The sequence below is a fragment of the Ctenopharyngodon idella genome, chromosome 24, assembly GCF_019924925.1.
Source record: "Ctenopharyngodon idella isolate HZGC_01 chromosome 24, HZGC01, whole genome shotgun sequence".
In the NCBI taxonomy this organism is placed as follows: Eukaryota; Metazoa; Chordata; class Actinopteri; order Cypriniformes; family Xenocyprididae; genus Ctenopharyngodon; species Ctenopharyngodon idella.
In genome coordinates this window covers 8,037,628-8,060,255 of record NC_067243.1, presented here as the reverse complement: position 1 = coordinate 8,060,255, position 22,628 = coordinate 8,037,628, and the positions used below count along the sequence as shown (strand labels likewise).

General features: G+C 35.0%; 1 protein-coding gene and 1 long non-coding RNA gene across 2 annotated transcripts; one reads left to right on the top strand and one right to left on the bottom strand.

Moving 5' to 3' along the window:
- Positions 1-3,074: 3,074 nt before the first annotated feature.
- LOC127507175 (uncharacterized) lies at positions 3,075-6,384 on the bottom strand. Its single transcript, XR_007928272.1, has 2 exons — positions 6,078-6,384; positions 3,075-3,568 (listed from the first exon to the last, which is right to left on the bottom strand). It is a non-coding gene; the product is annotated as an uncharacterized LOC127507175 (long non-coding RNA).
- A 143-nt stretch (positions 6,385-6,527) lies between these two features.
- On the top strand, positions 6,528-20,008 carry crabp1a (cellular retinoic acid binding protein 1a). Its single transcript, XM_051884133.1, has 4 exons — positions 6,528-6,708; positions 8,816-8,994; positions 16,759-16,872; positions 19,704-20,008. The coding sequence occupies exons 1-4, from the start codon at positions 6,636-6,638 to the stop codon at positions 19,752-19,754; spliced, it is 417 nt and encodes a 138-aa protein (XP_051740093.1). The 5' UTR covers positions 6,528-6,635; the 3' UTR covers positions 19,755-20,008.
- The last annotated feature ends 2,620 nt before the right edge of the window (positions 20,009-22,628 follow it).

Here is a 22,628-nt window from a genome sequence, read left to right as displayed (position 1 = left end):
TTATATATAATAAATAAACATATAAATACAAAACTAATATCAGTACAAATAACAGATGCCAGTAATAAAATAATAATACCAATATTTAAAATAAAAACAAAATAAAATAATAAAAAATAAATGTATCTGTTATTTATAAATAAATAAACGCTAACTATAATAAATATATATAATATTATCAAAGCATCAATGCAAAAAACAGGTAGCAGTGATGGTAATAAAATAATAGTACCAATATTTAAAATAAAAGCTAATTATAATATAATAATAAATAATTAATTTATATATAATAAATAAACAAATAAATAAATGCTAAAATTATATATATATATATATATATATATATAATAATTATATACAATAATATCAACACATCAATACAAAAAACAAGTACCAGTGATAGTAATAAAATAAGTCAAATTATTTAAAATTAAAATAAACTGATAATATAATATACAATAAACTGATTTATTATTTATAATAAATAATTATCTATAATAAATATGAATAAAAAACTATATAATAAAACTGTACAGCAATCTGTATCGGATTGACCTCTTTTATTGCTTTGTATTCGGTTTCTGACAACAGGATATTTTAAAATGCATATTTGTTCTATTTTTATCTCAACTCAAAAGCAATTCCTCCTGCTGCTGCTGTCTTGAGGCACGAAAAGCGAGTCACAAAAGAAAAGCAGAAGACATTTAAACAGACCAAGTCAGATGAGACTTCTCCCTCAATACTGCAACATTTGATTAGAGAAAAGTCAAATCAAAGACCTCTCCTCTGTGTCTGAGAGTTAGACAGAAGGAAGTCCATATGCTGTGTGGGATTTTAGCCCTTTTATGTCTTGAGCACTGAGAGTTTCTCAGCTGATGCCCTTTGAGGTGCAATGTGCCTCACAGAGGGAATTCAGCATCGACTGACCTAGATCTGACTGCGCAAGCGAGAGAGAGAGAGAGAGAGAGAGAGAGAGAGGGGAAGAATGTGCTGCTTTATGGTTTAGATGAATGAAATATGGTCTATTTTATGGCTCTTAACTGCTTATACAAGACAGCAGCACTTGAAAAAAAAAAAAAGACTTTCCATAAGACCCATAATGTTTAGAAATATTACTGATTTCAATGGCTGTAGCAAAGAGAGGCTGACTGTACATCGTCACATTCCAGCATGACAAGAACTGGCCCTGGCCCTCCTTACAAAAGAGTACAGATGGTACTATATCATGTTACTGTTTGATTACTATATTCATATACCATGCTGTATACATCGTAGTCCAAGGTACTTCAATATAGCTCTATAATCACTATAGCATACCATGTACAAAAATACTTGATTCAGATTGGTCTATTGCGGTATTCAGCGGTCATATATTCATGTCGACCATGGGAAAGTTGTATATGCAACACACTCTCATGGAAATTCATAACTATTTTACCTAAAAAATGGATGTCCGCTTCCTTCCACTGTAGGCCAGTGAAGCCAAATATCCCAGTAATGGTCGGAGTCTGAGTCTGCACAGTAGTGATCCTGAGGTGGAGCCGTGGCATCAAGGTCCCGCCCATACTCCCGCAATCGCAAACATAGCCGTCAATCATGACGTTACACCCCGTTTTTATAGCATCAAATATAACTAAAACCAAACTTATTGGAAAAATGAACACTTCAACATACGTCTGCGTGATAAGGACGACCTAAAATGACAAGAACGATCTTGGAAAAAAATTATTTGAAGTGTAATTGTTTTTTTTAATTTGGCTCATGTCCCATTTGATTACATGGAGAAGGCGGGGTTTATTGACCTATACTGCAGCCAGTCACCAGGGGGCGATTGAAATGCTTTGGCTTCACTTTTCAGGACTTGTGCAGCACAATTGTCAGTGTTGCCAAGTCTGCGGTTTTCCCACAGAATTGGGCTACTTAACACTGTTGCCGTGGGTTGTTTTTCATGTCTGTGGGATGAATGCGAATTTTACCAGGGGAACCCCACCAAAAACCCAGAATTTACCCCCCTGGAACGCGGTTTTTTTTTACTGGGGGGTCCCCCTGAAACGTGATTGGGCTAGTTTTGAGTAGCAATTGGGTGGGTTTTGTTGTGAAAACCTGGCAACCCTGACACTTGGTTTGATCTCATTCTTTCATTTGGTATGATCTGCTTATGCCCCACTGACGGTTAGCTTTAGGGGTGGATGTTCATCCTTTTTTTTTTTTTTTTTAAAAATCATACGTTTCCATATAAATCACATCGTACGAATTCATACGAAATCGCCACCTCAAAAAATAGTTTTGTTCTCTTTTACAAATGGGTTGATATATCAGGCCACTCGTCCTGACTGAAGCTGGCACTACTTTCATGTACTATCATGAAAGTGGCACTACTTTTCTGGCACTATCACATCGCAGACTTGCGCTTTCTCATTTCATCAGTGTTGCCAAGTCTGCGGTTTTCCTGCGGAATTGGGCTACTTTATTACTGTTGCCAAAATAACATGATATTTAGCATCTGGAGTACGAATTTTACCAGGGGGACGCCCCTGAAACAGATTGGGCTAGTTTTGAGTAGCAACTGGGTGGGTTTTGTTGTGAAAACCTGGCAACCCTGCATTTCATACAAATGCAACTGGCGCCACTAATTTGTATGAATCTTCTTTTATTTTCGTATGATCTGCTTACGCCCCACTGACGGTTAGCTTTAGCTGTGGGATTAGGGGTGGATCTTTATCCTTACATTAAAAAAAAATCATTAATTTCCATACAAATCATGTCGTACGAATTCATATGAAATCGCCACCTTGTAAAGCAGCTTCATTTTGTCATATAATCGGGTTGGTCGATTTCATTCTTTGGTTTTAGCCATGGGGTTAGGGGTGGATCGTCATTCTTACGATTTATTTTTGAAAATCGTATGTTTCCATACAATTTATTCAATTATTTGAATTTAAATCAATATTTCATATCCAAACTTTTTTTTTTTTTTTCAGTTTGTTGTGTAGCTGTGTAATGCGTGAGCTAATGTACAGCTGGAGGGCAGCAAACCCCAGCATAATTTCTAAAAAAATTAGGCATACTTGACCTGAACCACAAAACATTTTATTAAATCCTCCATTAAACCCTCAAAGTCAATCATCTGTTTTCCATTTGTATGGTGGTTAATGGGTCTGTGTGCATCTTCCTTCTTTTCTCTCCACTTTTAATTGCTTTTAGCTCATTTTTTGCTCTAACTCAGTAAATACACTCAACTAATTTACCATCCGTTTTTAGCTGTAATTAGTGCTTAATTTTATCATGTTTTTGTGTTTACTCAAACCAGTGCATTTTCTCAGCAAAACAGCTCGTTCTGTTTCTCAAAATGAAACAAGATGAAGAAGCTGTTTGTCTCGAGATGCATTGTACTAAGAAACCATTTAACGTGCCTTCTGGAAACCAGTTAGCGTTTAAGAGGTTGTGGAGTTCATTTGTGTCCATCTTCAAGAAGAAAAGCTCAGCGTGCGGCGTCAGTGCAAGCTCTCGAAGGTTCTCAGACTGCATCTGAAAAATGACTGCTCCTGGTTTCTCATGGCTTAATACACTGAAAGAAACGTCACCAGAGGGAGAAATGAGTAAGGCAGCCTTTTCACGGCCACTGGAGTGTTTATATGTGGGAACTGTGTTTTCGTTCAAGTACTTTTGAGGGCAGGAAACTGTAGAATTGCAATACAAAGACCTTCATGCTGGACCAAGCACAAAGCTTGTGTCCAAACCTAATTAAGACCTTGTACAGAAAGTATTTTGTCATCATGAAGGACTGTAGCTGTGCTTTAGTCCGGTGAACATAATGAGATGCATGGCGTCCGAGAATTGGTCTAATTTTGCTTTCTGAAATACTTGATTCTGATTGGCCAGTCACAGCATTCTGCGGTCAAATGTTTTTGCATAAAGACCGCAGTGCAAGAGTAATTGTTTTGTACATTGTAATAGATTTTTTTAAATATATATTTGTCTTTGCGGAGGCTTAATATGCAACTAAAATATACAATTATTTAAACTAAAACGTTCTTTTTTTAAATTTGTTGAGTACTGTGTAATAGGCTACATGAGATAATGTAAAGTTAGCCGGTCATTATTTGCAAAATAAACCCCTTACATACTGACTGACATTTGAGTCACATGTTGTAGTTCTGCTTTAGAGGGCATCAAAAACCAGCATAATTTCTATTAATATTAGGGATACTTGACCTCAACCACAAAACATTTTAGTTAATGTCTCTCCTATCACTCCATGCTCTTGTTCTTCTCACTAAACAATTTCTCACATAATTTCAAAAAAACAATTTCAACTTAAATTAATTTTATTTATATATGTGTATATATATATATATTTTTTTTTTCTTTCTGAAAGTGTGTGGGTTTATCTGAAATAGATCATACCACAATATTAGACACAAATAAATAAAATAAATTAAAATTAGCTTGTATATGTATATACATATACATATATATATTTAACAAAGATTTTAACACTGCCTGGATGACTTTTTGATTAGTTTTTAATAGAGGAAAATGTGGCAAGGCTTTGTGACCAGAATTTCAGTCCATATAAAATGTATAAATAGACTACTGATACTTTCTTATATATATATATAAATGTATATACATATATGTATATATATATATATAGTGTATATTTAGTGTGTGTGTGCGTGTGTGCGTGTATATATATATATATATATAAAATATTATTTGCTACTAAATAAATTTTTTTTTTAAAAATACACGCTAAAAATGACATTTTTTTTGTAAAGAAAACAAATTAACAAAACTGTGTAAAGATTTTGTGATCAACATTTTCATCCATGTAAAATTGATAAATAAATAGGCTACTGATAATTTCTAATTTATATATATATACACACACACATACACACACACTAAATATACATATACACTATATATATAATATATACATACTAGGGGTGTAGCAATTCGTGTCACAATATATCGCAATACAAAAATGCAACAATATTGTATCGTGGATAGTGACAATATGTATTGTGTATAGTTCACCCAAAATGAAAATTACTGCTTGAGAAAAAATTCAAGTTTACAGAGTTTTAGTGTCAGTACTACATTAAATAATATTAATATAATATAATAATGCGATGGGGAATATTTGAGTTCTGATAATGCCAAATGTCATCCCAGTAAAAAGTGGCCTGCATGATTTTAAATATATCTAGTCAGTGACAGAGTGCAAACATATTCATCTAAAATAAATCTGTTTCTCAGTGTTAGAATCATGAATATTTTTATTCTGGTGTCACCATTGTCCTGTGCATTGGGTTACCAGCACCAAGTCCAAGCCTGTTCATGTCCACCCCCAATGTAATACCAAATTTAGCATTTTAATAAACAGTAATTTTTTTGTTATCCTTTTAACAATGTGTCTTGGAGTATCGCAATAATATCATATCGTGAGTTCAGTATCGTGTTATGTATCGAATCATGACATGAGGGTATCGGTACACCCCTAAAATATATATATATATATATAATAAAATATATATACACACACACACACACACACACACTAAATATCTCAAACAAAACAAAGATTGTAAACACTCAAAAAAAAAAAAAAAGACTCTTTTCCAAGTAAAATACCTAAAAATATCGGCAGCAAGTTAAAGTTGCAAATGGAATGGAAGCAGCGACAGATCTTTTCTTCTATATTGTGATGTACATTCAAGTACAAAATTGACTATCAAAACAGAAACTATAATGTCAGGTGGGTTCTATACATCGATTGTTGATTGAATTGAGGCAGATCTGAACGCGAGCTCACGGTCGATAGTAAGAAAGGGTCAGAGTTTAAGTGGACTCAATGACTGGAGAAGTCCAGCATTCGTCACCAGAGAAAATTTTGTTTTTTATGAGCTCCAAAAAAAAAAAAAAAATCTACCAGTGCAGTAAGACAAAATACCCCATATTTAGTAAATAATACCACTTAATATTGAAGATACATAAACTAAATATTCTTCTCAAACAAATTTAACTTGTTTTAAGGTATTTTAACTGGAAAATAAGACAAAAATACTCACAAAGCATATGATTTTTTGCAGCGAAGTCAAACTTTGGAATAATATCAACTGGCTCAATAAAGCTCCAGACTGACTGATACGAATCTGAATTTGCATTGCAGTCGGACAACCTTGTGATTTTCCCAAGTGCTTCCAGCCTGGAAAGCTGTCACCTGCACTGAGGCGCTTCTACACAAACACGAGTGTTAAAAATCACAGCTTGAGTGCGTGTCACGGATCACCGGACACATTAGGACGGGAATACAGTGATGCATCCTGTACCGAAACCACGGGCACACCCACAACTGCTGAGGGATGAGAGGGAAACATTAGTGGATGGTTTTGTGGCGGATGCTGGAACAGGTTGCTTGATGCTGCAGTCTGAACGGTGAGACGGCAGCACTGCCAGTGGGCGGGAGATAGACGGAGAGAGAGACGGTTGAGGCGAGAGGGGAGGGACAGGGTGAGTGAGAACATAAGACAGAAAGGCAACGGACGATCACAAAGAGAGTAGAAAAGGAGAACAAGTGCAGCGAGGGACCAGAGGAGAAGACAGAGCAGGACAATCCGAAGCTCAAAATGCCTCCCAACTTCGCCGGCACCTGGAAAATGAAGAGCAGTGAGAATTTCGATGAACTTCTGAAAGCTCTTGGTAATATTATATTTTAATCTGTTTAGCTGAGCATCATGTTGGCTCCAGGCGTTCACGTTAGAACATCTCCAGAGATGTTTCAGACTACATTCGGCTCCCGAGGAGATGTTATCATAGGCTAGACTGCGAGAGGGCTGATTATTCACATTTATCACGATGGGCGATGTGGGTAAAGTGGGTCACATGGTCGTTAAAGTTAACTGAGGGCTTTGTGTTTGGTATATTGACTTCAGGGATTTGGTTCACTGTAAGTCTCAGAACGGTTTGGGAGGACTCTGGGTGTGACAGATTTGACATTTATGCCTTTGGCAGATGCTTTAAGGAATGTGTTATATCCATATGTGTGTTCAAACCCATTGTGGTGGCGTTGCAAGCGCTTTACTACCAGTTGAGCTACAGGAAGAATTTTATTCCTTTTTCAAAGCTCAGGACATTTAATGGTGGTCATTGAAGCATCAACTTTGTCTCAAAACTAACAATTTTAATATTATTTATATACTATTTTAATATTTTTTGCTTTTTTCATTTTATTTTTTTTTTGTTGTTTTTTTAATATTTTGATTTAGCTTTATTTTATTTCAGTTTGAGTTTAAAAAAATAAATAAATAAAAGTATTTTAACTTACTTAATTTCAGTTAGTTTCCATTCCAAGGCAATATTTCTAAGTTTAAAATTATGTATAAATAAATATGTATATATAAAAATTTATATATAATATATAATGTAAAAATGTGCATACTTATTTTAATTATATATTGTAGGCCTATATATATATATATATATATATATATATAAAAAATGTAAAATTTAATTATATGCATATAATTCAAAATAAAAAAAAACATTGGTTAAAATATTTATATTAACAATAATTTATTATTATTATATATTAAATTTAAAATTTGTAATTAGTTTATAATTAATATGTAGATATTTATATTTCAGCTTTATTTCATTTAACAAAAAGGATTTTAATGGTTTTAGTTCGCAATAAAACATTGTCTGAAAAAAGATTCACATACAGAAAAATGAAAATTTCCTAATTTCAGTTTCTAAGGCAATATTTCTAATTTTCATTAACATTTTTTTTTAAAGTTTATAATTCATTAATTTATTTATTTTTATATAATAATAATAATATATGACAAAATATTTCTATTTTATTTCAGCTTTAATTCATTTAACAAAAAAGGTTTTAATGGTTTTAGTTTTCATTCGCAATAAAACAAAAATAGTCACAAATAATAATAATAATAATAAAAAAAAAATGAAAAATGCAGCTCAGATCATTTAGTCTTTGATCAGATCTCTGACTTTTCAGTCATGAGAGAAGACAAATGTGCAATTTTCTTAAGCAAAAAGTCTCCTTTTTCTCCCTAGGAGAGCAAATGCAGTCTATGAGATATTAAAAAGATCTCATCTTAATTTTTTCTTACCAATTCGCAGGTTTAAAATTGAGCCGTCACACTATTTTATGAGATTGTGCATGGATTTGATTTTGCATAAAGCTGCATAACAGTGTTTTTTGGATGCAAACTGCTGTTAATGTGGTAAATTCTCACAGATGTTGCTGGTTTTAAACCCCAAAGGCTGAATCCCTCTGAGGTGGGTACGGGAATGAGCTGAGGAACACCCAGAATGAGAAAAACCATTTTCTGAAGTAGAAAAGATGAACTCGCTCAACCCACCCAAGTCTTTCTGTAAAAAAAACAGTGCTATGGTCCAAACCAGAGCAAAAACTTTTCAAACACTCCCAGAATTCCTCAGATTCATCCTGAGGGATCCTCCAGCATTTGTGGAGTTTTGCATGGCAGAGAACTGAAACAAACTCGACTGAGGACATTATAATTTAAGAGAACAGCAAGCCTGGAATTATGTTAAATTAGAATCAAGGCTAAAACAACAGAAGGTTTTCTTAGTATTCCTTCCAACTTTACAATTTGCATATTTTACACATTGCACTTCACCAATGATGGGAAAGCACATTTTATACATGTAAGACATCAAAAAATAGTCTTGATGTAACTTTGTTGTGTATTGTGCATATTGGCCATTTCATTTAGATAATTTAATCACCTTCAAATGCTTCAAAAACTGTTCATTCCAGGTGTGAACGCTATGCTCCGGAAAGTGGCCGGTGCTGCTGCAGCCAAACCGCACGTGGAGATCCGACAGGATGGAGAGCAGTTCTACATCAAGACCTCCACCTCCGTACGCACCACTGAAATCAATTTCCGCATCGGAGAGGAGTTCGACGAGGAGACGGTGGACGGCAGGAAATGCAAGGTGAGTCACGCCAACGACACCGTGTGCTGATTCAGAAACAAGACACTGACCTGCTGAGCTTCACAACGGCCAGTTAAGCCCCTAAAGCCACCTAGAGGCCCGGGAACACATAAACAACCGCCATTCGATAACTATAGGACAGAATTACAGATGGATACAGCTCAACAGTAGAGATGAGTAAAAATGAAACACCGCTCAAAATCTCCATAGGAAAATTAATGTCAAGGAGCAGCCAATTTGAATTTTGATGAATTTTGAACATTTTCCGATCTTACCTATATTAATGAAAAAGTGATTTCTTTCCATAATATTTCTTTGTTTATTATTATTTTTTTCAAAATATTTTCAATGTGGACTCATTTTTTAAATGGCACTCATTATATTTGTAAAAATGTACATAATTATTTTAATTATATATTGTATATAATATAATATAATATATAATATAGTATATAATGTGTGTGTGTGTGTGTATATATATATATATATATATATATATATATATATATATATAAATAATGTTATAATTTAATTATATGTATGTAATTTAAAAAAATGTTGGTTAAAATATTTATATTTACATTAATTTATTATATAATTAATATGTGTGTATGTGTAATTGTGATGCATATAAAACTTATTTACATTTAGCATTGTAAATGTATACTATTATAAATCATTAAAAAATTCTTACCATAATATCTATCTGTCTATCTACATTAGTTTATTAATAATTAAATGTGTATATAACTGTTATGCATGCCAAATTTGTAATTTCTAATATATTAGTTTATATTTAGCCAGTTGTTTAAAACTTGTTTACATGTATTTGTAATGTAAAATATTTAAAATTATAAACCATTTAAATGGTTACTGACACTGAATTAGACCTTTTGCCGGGAGTTTGATTGACAGGCGTTCTAACCAATCATAACGCCGAATCCGCCATTTTGTCCGACAAAGCAGTCAGGTAAATGTCAGTAGACTTGAACTTGAAAAATGGTGTGTACTGACGTCTTTCCGTGGTTGAAACAACATTCCTTCTGATGTTCATTCATGTTTATTTGATGTTATAAATGAACTAGTATGAAGAGATGATCGGTTCACGAGCCACTTAAACTGAGGTGCTACAGTAATCTGTCACTCACGACACAATAAAGAGCCAAAAAATGGTATTTATTGTTTAAATTTCTTTAAAAATACAGAATTTGAAATTTGAAACTTTGTTTCATATCAAAAGTAACCTGCACTGTCTTGTCAGTCGGTGCGTTGTCAGTGTCCTCTTTGCTCTGTGATATATTTTTCACTCCATGAGAACATGTATGGTGTGAGAGCAGCATGGTTTGTCGGACGTAGCAACAGTAACAAAAGTCAGTAACATTAGTCAGTGATGGTTGAAATGGCTCCCAGCATCCAAATTTCCCGTGATCCCACAATCATGAAGACCAATCAATGCAGTTTTTAAAGATTAGCGAAGGATAGTTAGAAAATACAGCTAGTTTAAAATACAGTCGAGAGGTTTTCTGATTGAAAACAAGTTAAAAATGACACAATTACATTATCTGCGGCTTATAATGGTGCGAAAAAACTTAATAAACGTCCCTTATAAATGTAATCAAGTAAACTTGTAACCTTCTCGTTTGCTTAAGATCCAATGTTGCAACATTGTGATTCACTTCAGAGCTTAGTTCAAATTCTTCATTGAAGAATTTTCTGAAATGGCTATAGAGAAAATTAATGGGTAAAAAACACTTCAGAGAAAAAAACTACCACTGTTGAGCACAGCAAGCACCTTAATGCTGGTAATGGACACCGCTGTTTTTCGGATAATTTCTCTGGACATCTCAGACTCTGATTTCAGATGATACACGCACAGACACGTTTATGTAGATTTACATTAGTTCACTTCGCATCCATCAGGACAAATTAGCCACTAATGTGAGCATCAATTTCCTCAGCATGAGTTTGTCCATCTACTCTAATTTCCCTACAGATGAATCTTAATGTCTCTATATTGTCTTAATCGTGTCTTTAGATGATTTGCAGAGGTGCAGTTTTAATTCCACCCTGTAACCCGAACAGATCTCGCGATCCTTCCATTAACATTCAACAAAAGCCATCCTACACAATAAAATCTAGAACCTCGTCCATAAAAATGAGAAGCAAAACCCTTATATTTTATTTCACTGACCTTAACAATGTCATTTCACTGAGCAAAATGATGGCGTCATCAAACTGTGAGAAATCTAAACCTGATGGTTTCAGACTGCAAAGCTCAGCAGAAAATGAGTTTCAACAACTTTGGGGTGTTTTTGTACATGACAGTATAGCGTAAAACCCCAAAAAATGATTCTAGACAAGGGCAGGAGGATTGCTAGTTACACTCGGATGTAAAAATGTCACATTACTAGCTAGCTACTCCGCATTTTTAGGCATTACAGTCACATATGTAATTCTGATTCTGTCGATGTAGGCAACTCACAAGGTTTTGAAACACAGCTCCAATGTTAAGTTTGTTAGTCTTAAAAGAACAGCATATTGCATCAAAGGGTGTGGAATAATCAGAATGATTGATTCCCAAGAAATGAAGTCTTAACTTTGAGAATCCTCTCTCATGGAAACTGCTTTGTTGTTAGAGAGATGTAGCGAAAGGACGGGCGTATAGACAGGGATTTGACCTCATTTTGTTCTGGAACAGACAGCAGTGGGAGGGGGATTATTTGGGAGTCTTGCAGCCCCTGAGAGTCACGTAACTGTCTGTCTCAGATTATGTGAGTGGAGACATCTTAAAGTGTGCGTTCTGTATTTATACATGTGTGTCTTTCTGACCTACCTATACTTTTGGCAGCAAAATAGCTGAAAATGTCCCCAAAAGTTGCACAAAAGGTTCTTTAGATTTTTTAAAATGGTTCTTTTTGAAGGGTTCTTTGGAAACCCAAAATAGTCCCTCTGTGGCTTTGCTGCAAAAACACCCTTTTTGGAACCTTTATTTTTTAAGAGTGTAATAATGGGACAAAATGAGCTATAGAAAATATAATTAGCTCAGTGTCGAACAATAGAAGTCAATGTAAAGTCTCCATCGTGATATAAAATCAAACGTGTATGTAAGATGGAAGCCCTTTTCCACCACACCAATCGAAATAATGACTGAGTCAAAACGATGACTTAAGAATTTAAACTATGACATACTAAGTTGAAATTATGACTTAAAAGTCATAATTATGACATAAAAAGTTGAAATTATGACAGTCATAATTATGACATACTAAGTTTTAAGTCATTATGAGATAAATGACTTTCTTATAATTCTTATAATTATGACTTTTAAAGTCTGAATTTCGACTTCTAATCTCATAATAATGACTTAGTATGTCATAATTTAAACTTTTCATGTCATATTTATGTCTTACCAGAGCATGATTTTTTTTTTTTTCTTATGTGGCGGCAATGAGCTTCCATATAGTGCTGTCTCATGCTGGGCACATTATTACTGAGAGCACTAGATCAGATCCCCGCAGGTCCGACTCACACCCCATCTGCACTGCAAACGGATGAAGTAACATGCCAAACTACAATGCAATGCATTATCAAAGCTGTGAGCCCTTCACATGCAATGCAGACAGCTTTGTTACTTATAATGGAACCATTCAGGGATCTTCATACTGGCTTTTGTAACCATAAAGCGACCACAAGTCATTAATTTCCAGTAAGAGTTGGCGATATGAAGCAACTAGCTTTTGATTGAATTATAGGCTATATTAATACCTTAAGTTACAATAGTTGGAACAGTGGTGCTGCGTCCGAAATCGGGTACTGTCTGAGTAGGTACTACATTTGAATTTACTCTATTTACTCTGTTATATAGTATGAATATGGGTATGAATGAAATTCGGACGTACTACATCCGCCATGTTCTTATTGTCACGTGACCTACCAGCGTCAGTTGCGTCGCTTCACTGCCATTCATAAACCCTCTCCTGTGGCCTCATGGGATAGTAAAGTGTCCATCGAATGCACACTTCAGAATCTCGAGGTAAGTAGTAGATAATACTTTTCGCCTGAATTATATGTATTTGGACATACTACTCTTTTGGAATACTATATAGTGGGAAAGTATTCGATTTCGGATGCATAGCCATTCACACACACATTTTTTCTATAAAATGTGCATATATTTCCATTCAATAAGCTCACATTAAAATGTATTTTAAATTTACAGTAAAATTAAGAACCAAATAAAACCACACATTGCATGTATTTTAGTAGCCTACTGCGAATTAAACTAAACGAAAATGAAAAATGTTGCCTCAGCTAAAATAAGTTTAAGTTTTATATGCTTTATTTCAGTTAATATTTATTCTATTTCAAGTAATGACAATAATGATTTTTTAACGATAATAAACAAACAAGAGATCCGAAAAGCAGCGATTGTAGGTATTCTCGCTATATCAAAACAGTTTGTGTTTTAGCTGGTTTTGAGAACGGCGCATATTAGAGCTTATTCATAGCAGCGCCATTTTGATTTAGATTTTTTTACGGGAATAAAAGCGAGGCTGTGAGGGATCTTTTCAGTTGGTTGTACTGTTGTTTAATGTGTTTTTGGATTGTTCTGCTGACAAACTGCAAAAAAATATCTTTACAAGAAATTTCAACTCCCGACAATATGAGCTGTTGAAAATTATCCACCTTTTGCGCGAATTATGGGTGTAACTTCCGTTAAGCTGTAAACAGTCGGTGAAAGGCTCGCTCTATAAACGCAATAAAACTGTGTACAATTAGATGACATTATTCTACTCACCCTTCAACCAACGAACATTAAAAGTACATTTAAACGTGTAAAAGCATCAACAAGGTATTTCAACAGGCCATGAAAAAGCGCGATTCTTTCCACAGCAATAACGGACGGGTTAAACATAACTATAGTGATATATATCTGTATTATGTAATATACGTTGCCTTAATTAAAAAATGTTCATGAACTTCAGCATTGCGTGATACTATTTCAAAGTGATTTCCATCATTTTGACAGATAATAAATTGCATTTACCTGTGAAAACAAACCTGGAAAGAGACGTGAGGCTTTGAGGAGAAAAACGAGAGATTCTTCGTGCATTCCAGCGAATTATTAATGGGATATATCGTAAATTATATCGGGAGAACAGACCACAAATGTGCAGTATATGTTGTCCTTTTTCATACTATTACAGCGGTATGCAAAGGGACAAAAGAAAATAATCACGAGGATAGAAAGCAACGACTGAAAAGAGCTCTTAGATATTCTTGTTATAACATGTTACGTTAAAATACCAAGCGATACGTTATTCTCATAATGTCTGAAAATAAAACATGAAAGAAAAATTGACAGCTCATTCAGTCAAACTGACGGATAAGCTTTATTTGCAGGGCAACCTTATGATTTGAAACGATTCGTTTCAGTGTTTTTAAATGGAAGTTCCCCAAACCGGAAGTGCAACCCATAATTCGAAACGCAGTAGGCTAGTCAGGAATAAGGTGGATAAGATTGAATGAAATTATTATTTATAACAGCAGATGCCATTGAAAACACGGTAAGTTTATCCGTCATAGCCTCGCTTTCATATCTGTTATGGCGCTGCTCTGATAAAGTCTATATTTTTGCTACTAAATCGCGCGCGAGAAAGCACGAATGGTTGTACGGAACGAGGGTAAGTAACGTTACACATTTCTTTGCGTACACACATGTGGCGGAAATTTTGTGTGTTAGAACTTTTTCTGCCCACTTAAATACGCACATACGCAAAATAATGAGTGAATAGTGCCCAAAAAATCGTTTACTGTCATAATAAAATTCTAATTATTGAACTCTGGAGTCTTTTATCATATTGCTATTGACGCCATTTTATAAACTAAGACATGTAAGCATTACCTCAGTAGCCTTGTTGTCGTTGTGGGGCCGAGACGTTAACAGACGGGGGACTCGAAGTAATCCAGCCGTTCACCAGGCCGGTTGCTATAGAGACAGACCTCTCACCTGCCACAGGGCAGAAGGCTGAGACTAAAAATGATCGTCAGTGAGAGAGACGGAGAGAAAAGATGGGTGGCCATGCTAATCGTCTCCTGGAGCTTTTGGTGTTTGGGTGAAGAGAGACTATTCCACTGTTTTTCTTTACTTTGTTGTTCAAATCCTGTCTAAGATGCAGATGCTTTGGCTATGCAAACGTACAGTTATTTGTCATGTCAATAAAGCACATTAAACTGAAAAAGAGAGAGTTTGTATTGTGCTTTGATTAATTTCAGTGGAGGGATTTTATGATTTAGTCGCCTAAACATACACATTTATGCATTTGGAAGACGCTTATAAAAGCCAAACACAGTGCATTCAAAGTATAGGCTACATTTGATCAGCATGTGCATTTCCAAGGAAATAAACCCATTATTTTGGTGCTGCAAGCGCAATGCTGTTCAAGTTGAGCTAAATGCAAATAAAATTGCAAAAGCGTGAAAAAATGTGTCCCTTTTTCCACACTGAAATTCATCCTCACCACATTTAATGACGATGTAAGGGTCATATGCTGCCCTAAAGATTCAGATTAGTGGTCAATCATCACTATGGGTTTTTCAGTGCCTGATTATTAAACTTTTACTTCGGTTAAACTTCATTAAACAGCAGTGGATTTCTTCATTGTGTTTTACTCTGCGTCCTGGTTAATGCATCGTATTATTGATTGTAACCGAAGATGTGTGTGTGTGTCCCTGCTGTCAGAGTTTTTGTTAGTCTCGGCGAGACAAATGAGTGTGTCAGGACGCTGTACACTGTCTCATTTTAAAAGGATTTTAGATCAAGCTGCATAAATTAGTTTAAAGACAGTGCCTGAGGCCAGAGACAGAGAGAGAGACAGGCAGGCACAGAGCTGATATGAACAGAGTCTGATTGCTGGTGCTGTTTTGCTGCAGTTCTCTGACACGTTTCATTTATCTGCAGCCCTCCATTATACACACCCAAACCATTGACTTCTATTGTTTTACATTTAATTTATTTAATGTTTATATTATATATTTATTCATATTAATATATGTTAATAAAAATTAGTGCTGTCAAATCAATTAATTGCATCTAACGCTCTCTCTCTCTATATATATATATGCATATGTATAAATAAATAAATAAACATTTATGTTAATGTAATGGACGTAGGCCGGTAAGAGCTGTACAGACATGTTAAGCCTTACTCCCCTGAACTCAAGAGGCGCTCTAGCGACTGACGCTAGAAACTGCGGACTTTAGCCTCCTTGTTAGAGCGCCCACCTCCCATGCCGCAGACCCGGGTTTGAGTCCCGCTTAGAGCGGGCGGTTTCAACAGGAGGGGTTACATTAATCACGATTGATCGATTTGACAGCACTAATAAAAATATACATTGCAAACAATATTATGTTTATATTATTCATTTAAAATTGAATTCAATTCTACTTTTTAAAATAAAAAAAATTATAATAAAGTCATTTTTATTTTCAAATTGTTTTTGGGTGTCCCCAAACTAACTATAATTTCAATTTTAATTTAACTAGTTTAATTTAAAAGTCTTTAAATTAATAATTTACTCAAAAAAAAAATTTTTTTTTGAAGAAAATCATTCTTTTGAGTCAAATCAATGAATTTGTTGATCCGATTCACAAAATCAGTGTGAATGATTCATTCTGTTTTTGAATGTGATTAAAAGATCACTGGATGGATTATAAGTTAATATCAAATTTACAGATAATAACAATGAAATTTCGATCTGCAGAGTTTGGCCACATGGGAGACGGAGAATAAAATGTACTGCAAACAGACGCTGGTGGATCGAGACGGACCCGTTACATACTGGAGTAGAGAGCTGCGCGGAGACGAACTGATCCTGGTGAGAGACTCACAAACACACCATATCATTGCTAAACACTGTATTGTTCAGATGTTGCTCTCCTATAGACCTTTCATTTAAGTATCAGGTTTGTTACAGAAAAAAGGGACTAAATCTTGACTGAAACTCTTTGTTAAAAACATTTCTCACAGCTTTGTCTACTATTTTGGACCTAAAGGAAGATTGTAAAGGAAGAGATTGTTTCTGGTGTTCACTTCTCCAGACAGAAGGGGCTGAATATGGTTGAACAGTGATCTTATGAGAGCTCACTGTGATCAGATTTTATGACTTCAGACAGGAAACAGCCTATGGATTTATTTTCCATATAGCTTAACATTAAGACAGTGAGAGAGACAGTGAGAGAGAGAGAGAGAGAGAGACAGAGAGAGAGAGAGACAGTGGGTGTGAGATGTTTAATGGAGCAAATCGATCAAGTTGCTTTTCTCACTTCTGTCTCATGTGACTCGCACTCTGGGTGTCCTTTACAGAGAGGTTTGGCCACCAAAAGGTTCAAAATAGGGCCTAAAACATTTTTTTTTTTTTTTCAATGGTCAGAAAAAGGTGCTTCAGAAAATGTGGATTTTCATTCTCACGGGTCAAACAAAATGTTATATGAGCTGTTTTATTTTCCATTTATTATGCAGTTTGTTATCCTGTTACCATTTTATTTTCTAGCAATACAATTTTTTAAAAATATATTATTATTTAGACAAAATGTACAAAACAAAACAAAAAGAAACCATGACTGGAATAAATTTTTTTTTATTTTTTTTTTTTTAATATAATACAAAAATTCTAAAAACGTACAATAACTTTTTTTATTTTATTTTATAGTATATTATATTTTAAGTATAGTATATTTTAAATATTTTATTGTTATGCTTCTCCTAGACTTTTAATCTTAAATGAAAATCCATTCTAAAAGTATTTTAAGTTATTAAAAATTATTATACATACATAATATTAATTAATATAAACTACTGTTCAAAGGTTTGGGGTCAGTAAATTGTCAATTTCATTGAGAAGGGATGCATTTAATTGATCAAAAGAGAAAAATGATGTGTATTTAGCACAGTATTTTAGCACATAAGATATTTTGAAGAATGTTGGTCATTGATGGTAGCCATCAACTTCCACAGTAGGAAAAATAAATACTATGGCTACCGTCAACTTTCTGGTTACCAACATTCTTCAAAATATCATCTTTTGTGTTCAACAGAAGAAAAAAACCCATAAAGGTTTGTAACAACTTGAGGGTGAGTAAATGATGACAAAATTTTCATTTTTGGGTGAACTATCCCTTTAGGGCACCCACACAGCGACCCCAAAAAACATGATATGTAGCGAATTTTACCAGGGGAACCATGCCAAAAACACGGATTTGACCCCCCACCTCCCCACTTGGGCAATTGGGCGGGTTTTGTTGTGAAAACCTGGCAACCCTGGGGACTTTATCCAAACCTTTTTCTTACTTCCCCCAACAAATTTTCTGTAAAAATCAGTCCAAACACTATTATCGCCACAAATTAAGATATTTTTGATTAAATCGGAGAGGTTTTTTTTTTAATCTCCCATAGAAAGCGTCGTAATTACCACATTCAAGGTCCAGAAAAGTAGTAAAGACATCGTTGAAATAGTCAACGTAACTACAGTGGTCCAACCTTAATGTTATGAAGCGACGAGAATACTTTTTGTGCACAAAAACAAAACAAAAATAATGGCTTTATTTAACAATTTCTTCTCTTCCCTGTCAGTCTCCTACGCATTTTACCTTGAAGACACATTGCAGTGCTTCCAGGTTCATGTCTTTACTACTTCTCTGGACCTTGAATGTGGTCATTTCGTTGCTTTCTATGGAGATAAAAAAACCTCTTGGATTTCATCAAAAATATCTTAATTTGTGTTCTGAAGATGAACGAAGGTCTTACGGGTGTGGAACGACATGAGGGTGAGAAATTAATGACAGAATTTTCATTTTTGGGTGAACCAACCCTTTAAATCTACTTTTTTTTTGTCATCATGTTTATGGTGTCTTGCATTTTGAAAATCTAATAAGATTTTAAAAATCTTTTAGTGTGTGCCAGCCTTTAGCAAGACAAAAGAGTCAGGTATTTATTCCAAAAATGTTTAAAATGTCATTTCCATCACATAATGCTTTCAAACATGATACATAATGTGCGATGGGCTGGAAATGTTCATGACATTCAGAAAAGAAATACATGTCCACTCCTGGACATTACTGGAAGACAAGTTCAATAAACTTGTGAGAGTGTGAAAAAAGTTTATTTTTTAAAAGTCCACAGGGCTGAAAGTGCTGACAGTTGAAGAAACACCCATATATGGGCACTGATCCAAACTCAACAATAAAATAAGAGCGTCATGAATCCGTTCCAGGACAGGCGCTCCTGACGGCTGACCCCTGAGAGCGGGTGTCAGACGCTTATTCAGGCTGAACACAGGAATGTGAAGGACTGTCCAAAACAAATGCAGGTCTGACCCAAATCAGAACCGCTCATTTTAAATCTGACAGTCAGGCCGCTTGACATTTCTCATGCCTTGGTAAGTGAATTCAGAGCTCGAAGTCTGCAGAACAACAATCCCAGAATGCAGCTCTCATTGTCTTTGGCATTTCACTGCGAATCTAGGACACATTTCCATAAGATAAATGTGCTTCGTTTAGCTTAGTCCAAAAGGGATTATGGACGGCTCCGATTGTCTTTATTTCATAAACACACCATAATGGAGGTTAACTGCAGGACGCTCGGATGATCATCTCTGCAAGAGCTTCAGATAAACAAACAAATTTCTTTCTTTCGGTCTCTCATTCTCAGATCTTTGGGGCAGACGACGTGGTTTGCACGCGGATTTACGTACGAGAATGAGGTGGCGACAGCGACCATGAAAAACGCAACCAAGCAGCGCTACATCCCAAGAAACCTTCTGTCTAGAAAACTAGAACCTTTCATCGCATGTCAGGCAGTGAACATGCATCCGTGCAGTGCATTGTGGGATTTCATTTCTCAATCCATTACTTTAATCGTCATTCTGTTTGTTTCTCTCTCTTTGTCCATTTCGAGCACAGATGTGTGTATTGCAAACAAAAACAGTAATAAAAATGGAACCAAATATCAGATTACTCTTTCTTTCTGTGTCATATTCTTTTTAGGGATCTGTCAAGAGCATCAATCAGAAATAAAAAGGTTTGATGTCATAAAAAAAACCTTTTAAAATTCCACTAAGAACCTTTTTTTTAATTTATTTTTTATTTCTTTTGAAAACCATGTACTGGTGCTTTAAAGTACAAATTCTGGGTTAAAAACAACCCAAGTTGGGTTGAAAATGGACAAACCCAGCGAATGAGTTGTTTTAACCCAGTTAAAACCCAGTTTTAGAGTGTAGCTAGAAACCAAAACACTGATTTGAAGAACCTATCAAGATCTCCAAAGACCCTTAAGATCAACTCAAGAGCCTGATATAGTGAAAACAGTTGTTAATGAGAAGATAATTCTTTGCTGAACCATTGAAGAACCTTTATTTTCAAGAGTCTTCTGCAGAGAGACAGTTCTTTAACTCAGTGTCTGTCATTAGACAGATTCTGGCCCGCAGTCAGACTCCGGCGGGTGGCAGACGCAGATAAGCAGCAGACGGTTCCACCCTCTTAAGGGACGTGATGCTGAACTGTGTGATCAGATTTAACGGGTGTCATGCTCAGGGAAACCTATTATATGAATTTCCCAAAACAGAACGGAAATCCAAATGCACAGACAAAGAGGCGGTTTTAAACCCTGAATCCAGACAAAGAGATGCCAAACACCCCGTCTACACTGAGAGCGGGCGATGCAGCACAACAAAACTAGAATGCTACATGCTGTGATCAACAAAGCTGTCTACACTGCAAGCAGGCGATTCAAGTAATTGTGAAGGCTCCTGTTATAGTTAACAAAGTTTAAAGCTAGTGCACTAGAGGACTTGTGATGATCTATGAAGCTTTCTACACTGCAAATAGAAAATGTGACTAGATAGATAGATAGATAGATAGATAGATAGATAAAGACACAATCGATAAAGACATGGATAGACAGACAGATAGACAGATAGATAGACATAAACAGACAGATGGATAGACAGATGATAGATAAAGACAGACAGATAGATAGACAGACAGATAAAGACAGACAGGTAGATAGACATATAAACAGACATAGACAAACAGACAGATAGATAGATATATAGACATATAAACAGACAGACAGATGGATAGACATATTATAGATATAGACAGATAGATAGACAGACAGATAGATATATAGACATAAACAGACACAGACAGACATAGACAGATTATAGATACAGACAGACAGATAGATAGATAGATAAAGACAATAGATAAAGACATGGATAGACAGACAGATGATAGATAAAGATAGATAGATAGACAGACAGACAGACAGATAGATATATAGACATATAAACAGACAGACAGATGGATAGACAGATTATAGATAAAGACAGATAGACAGATAGATAGATATATAGACAAACAGACACAGACATATAAACAGATTATAGATAAAGACAGACAGATAGATAGATAGATAGATAGATAGATAGATAGATAAAGATAGACAGACAGACATATAAACAGAAAGACAGACAGACAGACAAACAGATGGACAGATAGACATAGACAGACAGATAGACATAAACAGACAGACAGGTAGATATATAGACACATAAACAGACAGACAGATGGATAGACAGATTATAGATAAAGACAGATAGATAGATAGATAGATAGATAGATAGATAGATAGATAGACATAGACAGACAGATAGATATATAGACATAGACAGATGGATAGACAGATTATAGATAAAGACAGATAGATAGATAGATAGACAGACATAAACAGACAGACAGATATATAGACATATAAACAGACAGATGGATAGACAGGCAGATTATAGATAAAGACAGATAGACAGATAGATGATAGATAAAGATAGACAGACATAAACAGTCAGACAGATAGATAGACATAAACAGAAGGACAGACAGACAGATGGATAAAGACAGACAGGTAGATAGACATATAAACAGACAGATAGACATAAACAGACAGACAGACAGATATATAGATATATAGACATATAAACAGACAGACAGATGGATAGACAGATTATAGATAAAGACAGATAGACAGATGAGAGATAGACATACAGACATAGACAGACATATAGATAGATAGATATATAGACATATAAACAAACAGACATAGACAGATAGATAGACAGATAGATACATGATAGATAAAGATAGACATAAACAGTCAGACTGATAGATAGACAGACAGACAGACAGATGGATAGATGATAGATAAAGACAGACAGATAGACAGACAGACAGACATAGACAGATAGATAGATAGATAGATAGATAGATAGATAGATAGATAGATAGATAGACAGATAGATAGATAGATAGATAGATAGATAGATAGATAGATAGATAGATAGATGTTGCAAAGTTAAGTTAAAACTTCTGACTTCAAACTCGTTCAGCATCATTTAGCATCGAGGCTGCTGTTGAGGACGAGTGTGTGGGAGAGATGGAGCTGTTTTGGCCCGTGGCTGCAGACAGATCAAAGCTGATGGATGAGGCAATATATCACTGCGACGAGAAACACAGGATAGTGTCTCTCTTCACGTCTTCCTCTCTGCATCACAAGAATAATGTCTCGCTCATCACAAACTGG